The 12,602-nt window shown below is 37.5% G+C and overlaps 1 protein-coding gene across 3 annotated transcripts in view; it reads right to left on the bottom strand.

Annotated features, from left to right (window-relative positions):
- The window catches only part of DOCK10 (dedicator of cytokinesis 10), a 277,694-nt gene that overhangs the window by 86,236 nt on the left and 178,856 nt on the right, over window positions 1–12,602 (bottom strand). For all 3 annotated transcript variants that reach the window (XM_060151258.1, XM_060151257.1, XM_060151259.1), the window contains exons 12-14: window positions 5,333–5,554; window positions 4,793–4,915; window positions 3,464–3,546 (exon numbers count right to left, since the gene is read on the bottom strand). In XM_060151258.1, coding sequence (XP_060007241.1) covers window positions 3,464–3,546; window positions 4,793–4,915; window positions 5,333–5,554 — 428 coding nt within the window. The remainder of the gene's footprint in view (window positions 1–3,463; window positions 3,547–4,792; window positions 4,916–5,332; window positions 5,555–12,602) is intronic.

Here is a 12,602-nt window from a genome sequence, read left to right as displayed (position 1 = left end):
CCTGAGAGCTTCATTCATAAGCAGCATGAGGGACTTCCTTGGCGGTCCAGTGGTTAAGACTTTGCCTTCTGATGCAGGGGGTGCGGGTTTGATCCCTGGTTGGGGAGCTAAGATCCCACATGCCTCACGGCCAAAATAACAAAACATAAAACAGAAGCAATATTGTAACAAATTCAATAAAGACTTTAAAAAAATATTAACAAAAATAAGCAACACGAATAGCTGTGATATATAGAAAGAATTGGGCCCATTTTTTGTGGCTTTGGAAGACAAAACATAAAAGTGTCAAGCAGTTTAAAAAACTGTCTCTGTGTGTGTGTGTGTATATATATATATATATATAGATGAAGAATTATCTAATCATTGGAGCTATGAAAGAAGAAAGAACCACTGTGGGACTTGAGTTTTTGTCACTGGAAGGATTTGAACAGAGGTTGGACAACCATCTGTTGGGTGGTGTTGTTGTGCTGTGTGCCTTCTATAAACGTATAGCTATAAGAATGAAATTTTTATTTTAGTCTTGTTTAATTTGAAAGAAAATCCAGTTTTTTACTCGGTTCCATCTGGGATGTTGCATGGGGCAGAGAAAAAGGAATCAAAACGCGTCCTGTCCTGGATTTAGGCACACATAATCCTGGGGGTGATACACGAGGAAAGAGTTTGATTTAACAACACGGCACATTCGTAAAGGTTGACTTTCTCCTGAATCAATGAGTGTACAATGCCCTCTGTAGCCATCTGAGTGCATTCTGTTTACCTACCCCAAATATAAGCTTTTTTGCTATAAAATGGTGCTACAGCTGGTGCCCAAAATAAGAACATGTACCAAATTAGTGCACGTTCTAGATAAAATGTTCACAGTGATGAGTGTGTGTTTTGCAGCTGGTGGGATGACTGGATCGGGTAAAAATATGATTGTAAAGCTAATTGTCAGTTCTATGCTTTTGAGTGGCAGTTGATTTTAAGGGCCAAAGGGTTTTAGAGTCCACTCAAAGCTATGTCAAGAAATAAGCTACAATCGAGAAAATATAATAGAAAGGAAAAGGAGCCAGAGAACCAGCGGTGTCAGTAGGGTAGTGGACTATGTCAACAGGCTGGCTTATGTCAAAACGACATGAGTAGCAAGAGCCCTTCTCTACTTTGGTCAACATTTACTTGAAGCAGTTTCCACACTGTGGAGGGAAAATTAAAATCTTCTTTGGTTGGATCTTGTACTTGTTTTTGTGGTTAGATATTCCAAGGGGTCTATCTCGAGAACTGTGCTGCTAATCATCTTTCTCAGTTGCTAGAGATGTTTATGTAAATGTAAATCATACATTTATGGGCACAAATTGGTGGTGTATACTGTTCCCTGGTCTACAACCAAACCAGTGATCAGGCATTCATGTAGCATGAACCTGTGGTTTTGTTGGCTTTCCTGCCCTAGACATAATTACTTCAATAGTTGGTAATGTTATCAGCCTCCCTAGAAACTTCATCTATCTTTCCTCTAGCACATTTGACCAAGACAACTTCAAAGTAGGGTTGTTACTGCTTTTCCTAACTGCTCAGGTTCTTTCAATAATGGGTAATTCTTTTACTTCTTTCTCCCACATTATTCTTCACTGCCCCAAATTTACCTGAAAAGGAGGCTTGTTTGGGTGGATATGATCTCCACAGGGACTTTTAATAATCATATTAGACTAATGGCTTCTAATAATGGCTATCTTTTATTGTATAAATCTATGTACTTGTTAATCCCTGAAATAGTAAATTAGGTATTAGAATTCCTCTTCATACATTCAAAAAAATTGAGATTATAAGTTCTTGCTATATTCACTGGTAGATAGAGTTGAGATAGGGAACCCAGCTCTGGCTCTAAAATGTCTGCTTATAACAATACTCAGAATAATCCTCAATCCTTAAAGAGAAAACGTGTTCACTATTATGATTTTGCTCTATTGGAATATTTCACTTTGCCAAAGGACATCCTGCCTCTACCCTCTACTTGCCCCAACTGATTATCTCGTGGGAACTGAGAATACTTATCAACATGAAAAGTCTGACCTGTGAATTACACTTAGCTATCCTTTTTCTTGAAGCTTACAAGGAATAAAATGAATTAAGTTCATCATAAGGGTTCAGTATTTCTAACTAATATCTTTTATTCATGAAGAATATCCTAGCATTAGCTGTCCCTGTAGGGAGAGATATTCAAGGGGGATAAAATGATATTTATGATCTACTCTATGACAGATGCCTTTGCACTTGCGATTGCACTATTGTTCACAAGACGGTCTTGTTAGTTTCATTCTGCAAATGGAGACCCTGAGACTCTGAAAGGAAACTTGACCAAAGCTACAATCTATATGTGGTATCTGATCTGGACCACGTTTTCAGATTCCTGGGCCTGGTCTCTTCCTCCTCAACTGAGAGGGCTGCCTTGGGGCAAATGAATCCCTAGAGATGGCATGAGTCTACCTTGGTTTACCACTGCCCCTAATTCCACATACCTGTCTCCAACTTTCAATAACTACATCAAAATTATGAAAAATAGTGGTGCATTTACTCTGGTTATGCACCACAACTGGATACTGTGAGACCTGAAAATGACATAGCTAACTAGTTCTCCTGTCCTTCTGGATTTTAAAGTTATTTGCATTGGGGTATAATCAACATTCAAATGGATACCTAATAGGCTGCTTGTTTTGTAGCACTAATTTATCTTTTTTAGTTCATTCAGATTGTCCATTGCTGACCTTTTCCCATATATCTATGGCAGGCACTTCCTCCTTTAAGAAATTCATGTACTGATAAAGACACAAAGAGACTGACAAGGACAGTAGTAATTGATGTTTAAACAGATCTGAAAGGCATTTTTTGTCCTTTATGCAGAGGTTATATGTCCAGGTGGATGGTTCCACCATCAGTGTCCACATTAACTCAGCATTTCTATCAGAGAGTCAACTGGTACTGAGAAATGTGGCTATGCTAATCAGTACCAAAATCAAAGAGAGTTCAAGTGATCAATTTGATGGTTTCATTTGAACATCCATATATAGACCCGTGTTTTCTGCACGGATGAAAACATGCAGCTGCATAAGAAATCACAGTGCTTCCATCTGAATTTTATGTGCACCAAACCCTTGGGACTGATAAAACATCAAGAGTTTGTTAGACCAAATATACATAATAAAGAAGTTATGACTTGGCTTTGATCCTACCAAGTACCCACTGTATACCTGGTCATGCATACACTGTACACATGTCATGGTCCCAGTCTATTATGAGCTGGCTTGCTAAATTATCTTGTAAAACACATGTTTCTGGGGAGCTCAAGGTATTTTTGAAGATGAACACACTAGCATTCTTCTAGGTGTTGGTATGTTAAAAATAACAGGTAACACAGATGCGTTCAAAAATGAAGCTTTCAATGCAGACAATAAATGCACTTCTATTCTGTTGATTGCAATTGTCAACCTACCTCACCGCCCAAGCAAATGGCATGCGGTATTTCCCCAACTTGCTGCAGAACTGCCTGTTGGATTTTAGTATCTTTTGTGCATACTAAGGAAAAAAAATAAATATAAATGTTGTTTAGAACATCACTGTACAAACAGTCCATGTAAAATATTAATAAATACTTTTCCGTGTTATACTGAAACTTAGTAAACTTCTGCTTTACTGGCTCACAGATTCTACCTTGTAAAGAGACAAATGATATCCTCTGTGTTCAAACTATTGTATAACACTTTCTTTCTTTTTAGTTTAGAAATTTCAAATGTAGAAAACACCCTTACCTTGGAATACCAACTTTTTTTCTGACTTAAAAGACCTTAAAATATTGAATGGAAAGAGTTATGAAATTTACATTCACAGGCTGTCCTGTATTTCTTTTTATTTGTTATGATAGAGGTCAGCAAACTTGTTCTGTAAAGTCACATGGTAAATATTGGATTGGCCTAAAAGTTCTTTCGAACAAACTTTTTGGCCAATCCAATATATAGGGCTTTGTGGGCCATGTGGTCTCTGTCTCAGCTTCTCAACTCTGTTGCTATAGCAGGAAAGACAATCTTAAATGAATGAGTGTAACGTGTTTCAATAAAACTTTATTTACAAAAATAGGTGACAGGCTGGACTTGGCCTGCACTCCATAGTTTGCTAAACCCTGAATTAAAGGATTCTCATAAATATGTTAAACACTGCCCTAAACTGTCACACATCCTCAAATTCAATTATTATGCATTATTTTCCCAATATACTTCTTTGTGTGGATAATATAAACTTTTTGTATTTATTTTCTATTAAAAAATAACATTCAATTATTATAGAAAATATGGTAATTGAAAAAAGAAAGCAGAAAAAATGTCCTGCAGTCCCACCATTTAAAGAACTCATGGTATTTTCTTTCCTCTTTCTTTCTTCATTTAGGTGTTATTAAAATTTGGTAAACAACTATTTTACTTTTTCACTTAGTTCAGCATAAGCATTGCTGATGTCTTAGTAAACTGTATTCCCTTGTTTTCAGTCAGATTAATCCTAACTTTTCATTATTGTTAACACTTTAGTCTTTGGGGGTTAAAGTTTTATCCACATTTAAATTTATTTCTACCAATAGAGTCTCAGCAGAAATTGCAGGATCAAAAAACATAAGCTGAGAATATATACTTTAAAACTTTTCTGTTTGATACTCATTTCACTAACGAGGGAATACTTCAAGACTTACATTTATCAAACTTGATAATTCATCAAGGCAGTGTGATTTTATTTCTTGAAAGTAATTGAAATTATTTATAAAAAGATCATGCATTACCTTGTTGGAGTCTGGATTTTTAATATAAGGTTCAGCACCACTTGCAATGTTTCCCATCAGTACTTTTTCGATTTTGGCCACCAAAACAATTTCAGAATGTGGATTGCTTACAGAAAATATAGCCTATGTACAAAGAAAACAGCTAATAAGCATCTAGGAAACCACACTGAAGACATTTACAAAATTCTACTTTTTTTTTTTTTTTTTTTTTTTTTGCGGTACGCGGGCCTCTCACTGTTGTGTCCTCTCCCGTTGCGGAGCACAGGCTCCGGACGCACAGGCTCAGCGGCCATGGCTCACGGGTCCAGCCGCTCCGTGGCATGTGGGATCTTCCTGGACCGGGTCATGAACCCGTGTCCCCTGCATCGGCAGGCGGACTCTCAACCACTGCGCCACCAGGGAAGCCCCCAAAATTCTACTTTTTTAGATACAGCTTTAAGGGGGATTTTTATTTGGAAAACTGCTCATCTTATGTAATCTATTGGTAAGAAAACTGGAACAAGCATTTTCCCTCCCATGATAGATAAACAAAAGTGCAACCTGCTTTGGAAATTTTAGCCATTCCTCTGGAAATCCCTTGACATGAGGTTCTTCTGATTGTCTTGGAGTGACAGTGTCTATGTTTCCATTTTCCAAAGCCACGGAAGCCCCTGAGAGCATCTGCCTGACAGCAGTGTGGTTTAGATCCACGTGGAAATCAGCAGAAATCTTCCTGCTGTTTCTGAGGTCATAAAGTGCCACACTCACAAAAAAAGGCTCAATCTTTGGAGAAAAAGAAAGAATTGATGGTTTTGACATAAAATCATCACACAGGGGATAGCCTCCTTAAGTATATTATTTAATAAGGCAGTAGATAAAATACTACTATTTATATATAGTAGAATATTTCTCTATATAATATGCTATATTATATGTAATAGATATAATACCATATATTATATTGCATGTATTATATATTTTATATATAACATATAAAATACAGTATTTGTAGGCAAGTTCCCAGAATCCCTTCTACTATCAGGTTCCTCAGATCCCAGAACTGTATTTCATTGGTTTCTTCATTCTACTTTTCCTGCCAAATATTCTTTTTCATACGTTGTAATACATGTATGATTCAACCTTACAAAACCTTCTAGTTATTTCCTTTACTCTCTCAGAAATATCTGCAATGTCAGTATCCCTGATGATGCCTCATGATCTGACTCAGGTCATGCTTTTGGGGGCAGTAATACCCCAGTGTGACATTTGATTTTCATAGTTCATTATATCAAGGGCACAAAAAGTCCACTTTCCCACGACTTTAGGTAATGTTAACCTAAATATTCTGGTCTTGTTGGCATCTTCCAGTTTTCTCCATTATAACGTCACCATTTTCCCTTTGGTAAGCGATTAGCCTTTTTGGAAATATTTTCTGAGATTACACCAATGTCCTGCTACTCCTCAAACCCAATCCACCATTCGTAACTCCCACTGGAACCAACTACCACTATGATGGCTACCAATGGTGATCTTCTAGTTCCATCATTCTTTCTACATTAGTCGGTATTTTACTGTAACAATGAGCTTTCCTTTATCCCTCATTTTTTATTCATATATATATTTATATACACATACACACACATAGGTACATATATATATATGTATGTATAGACTCATGGATTGCTACTTTATTCAATAAATGTCCATCTCTTACTGTCGTTATTTACGGTGATACTCGACTTGTCTCAGATTTGGCTAGAGGTACACCCTTCAGTGTAGCTCCTGCGTCTTTACGGCAGATGAGCATCATTTCTGGAGCACCTCTTTCTTTACCCAACAAGATGTTCCAGGCTCATCTTCTACTTTCCATGTCCCAGCCATTCCTCCAAAGAGCCCTGGCTCCTGTTAGTGGGGGTGACACTTAGAAACCAAGATCTGGGTGCTTGCTATCTATGCTCATTGTTTCTGGGACACACACATATATATATATACATATACACAATAGTCACAGCTACAATGATGTCTCTATCTCTGTCAGTACATGAATATTTATTAAAAACTCATGGGTTCATGTCATACCTCCATTTCCAATCCAAATCGTCAAAGGTTCTTTCTAGCCTTTCCCTTTTTCATATTTGCGAGTATTTCATCCAATAGTGAAAAACCTGACTCATTATCATTTATTTACTTATTTGTTCAATTAGTTTACTTATTGTTCAGAGTAACCAGTCTCCCAACCATAGTAGCCATCTAGCTATCTCCTCTGCACCAGCCTGCACAGTGCCCCAGATCCTGACAAATCCAAGGGCGTGGCACCTCTGCGCCTCCACGTGGCTCTCTCCCCCGCATCATCTGGAATTCTTATGCTCACTCAACTTCCAAGCCTCTGTGTGATTGCTCCCTTAACCTCTTACTACCGTGCTAGGAAGGAAGAGGAAGATGTGAAGTAAAGGGCAAATGCGAAGGTAAAGGAAGATGGAAAGGGAAGGGAAAGTTTCTTGCTTGAGTTTTAAAGAAGTAGAAATTTGGTAAAGGGGAAGTTATAAAGGGCTTCTAGTAGGTGGAGTGACATGGCAAAGTCACAAAGACATGAAAAAACACAGGCTTAGAGTGAGATCGGAGTGGAAACAAAAAGTTAGGATGTGTTTGCAGAAGATACATTTGAGAAACGTTAGGAAGGTACAACCAAAAGGCTTGGAAATCCATTGCTTGTGTGCGTGTGTTGGTTAGTTGGAGAGAGGGTTCACAAGGGCATGAATAAAAGAAAATCCCCAGGTTTGGAGCTATAGGAAACTAAGTGAATGACAATGCCATTCACTAATATATAGGATGAGGATACAAAGATGAATTCTTTGGTACAGAGAATCATCTGTAGGACTTTCCAGGAGCAGTTGGATATATGAGTTTTGAGCCCAGTCAAGAAAATTGGGCTGGAGATCTGAACCCAAAAGATTAGGGGATGTGGGTGCCTATTCAAGGCATTAAATAAAAAGAAGAGAATCAGAATGGCATCCTAGGAAATATGAACATGCACAGGATAGAGACTGGAGTAGGGAAAACAGCTTACAAAGGAGATGGGGGAGTGGAGAGAGATTTTTAAAAACAAGCTGCTAAAATTTTTTTTAATGCTGCCAGAGTTATCAAAGACACAGAAGAAAGATTTCAGAAAGAAAGAATTTTCAACTAGAAAAATGTCAAATGCAAGAGAAATTAAATAAAACAAGGACTGAAATAAATATTGGTTGGCCAAAAAGTTCACTCAGGTTTTTCTGTAACATGGAAAAAACGGACGAACTTTTTGGCCAACCCAATATATGTATATGTAATTATATACACAGACATAGGTATATAAATACACACATGAATAATTATATACATACATATATATGTAAATACATACATATGTAATTAACTACAGGCTTCTTAAAATGAATATACTTATAAAAAGTTTTTAACTTTTGTTTATGTTACTTAATTTTGAATTGATGCCTCTCACCCACCAGGATTCTGTGGATAAGCAGGTTGTGACCAAGTTCATCACTGTACAGACTCACTCATGCTGTGGATTTTGCTGAATGTTTCATAAGTATCTTGTGTTCTTTGAAATGCAGGATTATGGCTAGTTTATAACAGGGGTATTAGTTTAATTCCTTAATATTAGCAATACCTGCCAGCTCCCTTACTGTTACAATTACACATAAAATAAAATTCAATGCATTCGTTTTTAAAAATAAGACAAAATGGAAAAGTTTCATATTTTACCAATTTAATTTAGTTTAGAAAAACTCTTGGTTTGTGGCAGTGGTAGTCTGCTAAGAGTTGAAAAATACAAAATTATGTGAAAATAACTCAGGTAGGAACCCCAAACACATTGAAGGTCAAAGGAAAAAAATCCTTATTAAGTTTTTGTGAATTGCTGCCTTTTGATTTCCATTTCTGCTTCGTGAATGGAAATAAATCACCTACTTTGATAATCCGTCAGGAATTAAAGCTCATACGGTGCTTCACTTATTTCCTCCAATCCACCTTTTCAACTTAAATGTCACATCTTACCGTTTTTTAATTGGAGTAAAATTGCTTTACAATGTTGGGTTAGTTTCTGTTGTACAATGAAGTGAATCAGCTATATGTATACATATATCCCCTCCCTCTTGGACTTCCCTCCTCCCATACCCCACCCATCTAGGTCATCACAGAGCACCGAGCTGATCTCCCTGTGCTGTACAGCAGGTTCCCACTAGCTATCTATTTTACACATGGTAGTGTGTATATGCCAATCTCAATCTCCCAATTCATCCCACCCCCTTTCCCCCCCACCATGTCCACATGTCCGTTCTCTACGTCTGTGTCTCTATCCTGCCTTGCAAATGGTTTCATCTGTACCATTTTTCTAGATTCCACATGTAGGCGTTAATGTACGATATTTGTTTTTCTCTTTCTGAATTACTTCACTCTGTATGACAGACTCTAGGTCCAACTACATCTCTACAAATGACCCAGTTTCGTTCCTTTTTATTGCTGAGTAATATTCCATTGTATATATGTACCACATGTTCTTTATCCATTCATCTCATTGGACATTTAGGTTGTTTCCATGTCCTGACTATTGTAAATAGTGCTGCAATGAACATTTGAGTACATGTGTCTTTTTGAATTATGGCTTTCTCAGGGTATATGCCCAGTAGTGGGATTGCTGGGTCATATGGTAGTTCTATTTTTAGTTTTTTAAGGAACCTCCATACTGTTCTCCATAGTGGCTGTATCAGTTTGCATTCCCACCAACAGTGAAAAATGGTTCCCTTTTCTCCACACCCTCTCCAGCATTTACTGTTTGTAGACTTTTTGATGATGGCCATTCACATTTTACCTTTTGAATCACCAGCTTTTCAATAAAGTGTTGTTTAGAACCTTCAAAGCCTAACAAATTAAGTCATAGGTTTCTGATGTTTAGAATTCTGTACTTCTCTTTAAAAAAATTCAAGAACATGGCATTTTAAATGTAGCTCAGCTGTGAAGCAGTTTTATTAGTTCAGATTTTTGGAATCAATTTTTATTTTCAAAGAAATATTTTATACTCTAAAACCATCAACTTGAATTTGGTTTTCAACTGACTGACTAAAAAAATTACATGCTGTCAAATATTGTTTCCCCATCGTGAAAAAGTCCTTTTAGGGTGTCTTTTTAGAAGCTCATTCATTAAATGCTACTGAATTGCTGGCTCTTCAGCAACTTGGAGAAATATTTCAATTAATTTAAAAGCATGCTCACTGAGTTACAAACAATGAATTTAAAAATAGCGACATTAATGAGTGTCATTGAATAATCACACAAAGATTTTTTAAAACAATGCCATTACCTACAAAATTGCACTTGAGTTCAGGTGAGGCTGTTTTCTCGGTTTTTTTACATTATTGTTTATAAGCACTATGAAATTATTCTTAAAATTCTTTTCCTAGTTTTTAAACATGTGTATCAACTGTAAAATAAATTAAAAATAATAGACATACAGAGCACTTGGAATTGGCTTATTCCTATGGCCTGACACATAAGAAAGGGCTCACAAAAGCTGCTCTTTGAGCTGCACGTGCTCTCTCGCCTGGCGAGATTGGCCCAAATACACACATTTAGCTTCTGAATATGGGCTTTAGTATAAAGATACGAAGCCATGTGGAAGGAGCCATATGCCCCTGGCACTGGAAAGAAAAGCCCATTATCTTTGAGTTTCCGTTTCTAAATTTGAGCTTTTAATCACACTTAAAGATGTACCCAGTCAAAAAAAGCATTTATTTTTATTTAATAAAATTTAGATTAAGTGACATTATAATTTAGGTAAATTTTCCTGATATTTCCAAATATAGTTTCAAGAACTAAGTTTCTAGTTTTTTTTTTTTTTTTTATTCCCAAATGAAAGTATGTTCTGATTGCTCCTCCTAACATTTTCACTCCAAGGAAGTTTTTTCTGCTATAGTCATCCTCCATGTGGCCACGTCTACCACGCTGCTCTCTGGTTTCATGTTATTCAGCTTCTCAGCACCATTCCACATAGCTGACCCTTTCTCTCTTGGCGTCATGACCCACTCTTTCCTGGTTTATCTCTACATCCATGAACATTACTTCTGATTCTTCTTTGGTCACTTCTCTATTCATCCATTAAATGTTTCCTACACACATAGAAATTCCTACATGATTCCCTCTAGGTCACGGTCTGTACCAGAATTCCAAATTTGTATCTCTGTTCATGCCATTCCTTTGAGTCCCAAACTTGTATTTGAATCTGCCCACTGGCCATCTCTATTTGGATATCTAATAGGCTGATTAAGCTTCACATATCCTTCTCGGCCTGTATCCCCCACATCTGCTCTTCCTCTAGTCTTGTCCTCTTAGTAATGACACCACCATGCGTCTAAGTGTTTAAAGCAAAGACTAGGGACTCAGCCTTCAGATTTCCCTTCCCCTTATCCTGTATATGCAACGTATCTGAAAAAACTGTCAGTTCAATTTACAAAACAGCAGTCAAATCCATCCATTCCTCTCCCTCCTCCTTGCCAGCCCTGGCGCAAGCCGTGATGTGAACTATAGTAATAGGCTTCTAACTGCTTTCCCTGTTCAACTCTTGTTTCCTCCAATCCATTCTTCTAATGAGATGTTTTAAAAACACAAATTAGATCACACCATTTTAATGTGCTTTCAACTCTTGAATAGCCTCCACTCACACCTAGGATAAATCCAAACTCTTTGCTACAGCTTATAAGACCCTACCTAATCTTACCCTGTACTGTTTCTCCCACCGCATCTTGGTCTGCCCTTCCCCTCACTATCTCCTTTCAGTTCCCAGAACTTGCCAAGACTTAACTGTCTCAGGGCATTCACGCTTGTTCTTTCTTCTGCCTGGAATCTTTTGCCCTGACCTGACGTTTTATCCTTCTCAACCTTTGGTCTCTGTTCAAATGTCACCCGCTCAGGGAGGCCTCCCATGGCCCCCCACCTACAGCAGCCTTCTTCCCAGTTCCTCTGTATCACATCTCTTTATATTGATTTATTTTAAAGAACTTTGTACAATGTGCAATTATCTTGTTAATTTATTCATTTCCTTATTTACTTCGGTCCTTTTCCAAAAGAATCTAGTCTTCAAGAGGCTAGGGACCTTGTTGATTTCGTTCCCTGCTGTTTATCCAGTACTTAGAACAAGTCTGGGTCTAGTAGGTGCACTGAATAAATATTTGCTGGAGAATGAGTAAACTCAACTTCAACTACTTTCAGTCTCACATAACCTAGTGCACAGTTACAGTTATAAAACATGAGGAAGCTTCATTTTGGAGGAAGATTCTTACTGGCAACAAATTTCAATTTTAGCTTACTTGTCAACAAGAATCTCACAGGTAACACTGAAAACATCAATACCTTGCATGCATTGTATTTACAAATTTCAAAGCAATTTCCCAGATATTAGAATAAGAGTTAATATTTAATGAATGCTTGCTCTGCGCCGGGCACCATATTTAATCTTCACAACGGCTATTTGAAATAGTCTTATTATTTTCCCCATTTTCAGAAGAGGAGACTGAAGTTAAGCCACTTGCCCAGCATGGAACAACTTGTAAGTGGGAAAGTCAGGCATTTGTTACCTGATTCTCCTCATTCTCCTGAGGTCCATAGCATGTACCGTTGTCCTGCTATTACACCAGGAAGAAGGGGGCTCAGACAACCAGTGAGGTGCCTGAAGACCCAAGGGCAGTAGGTTACAGTCTTTCGAAAGAGTTCACCCATTTTGCCAGCTACTCACTGTCAAACTAACGAGGCTCGTTTTACTACATCATAAATAAAGGCATGC

The sequence above is a fragment of the Lagenorhynchus albirostris genome, chromosome 6 (assembly GCF_949774975.1).
Source record: "Lagenorhynchus albirostris chromosome 6, mLagAlb1.1, whole genome shotgun sequence".
In the NCBI taxonomy this organism is placed as follows: Eukaryota; Metazoa; Chordata; class Mammalia; order Artiodactyla; family Delphinidae; genus Lagenorhynchus; species Lagenorhynchus albirostris.
Note: the sequence above shows the minus strand (reverse complement) of the source record. Positions and strands in the feature narration are given on the sequence as shown.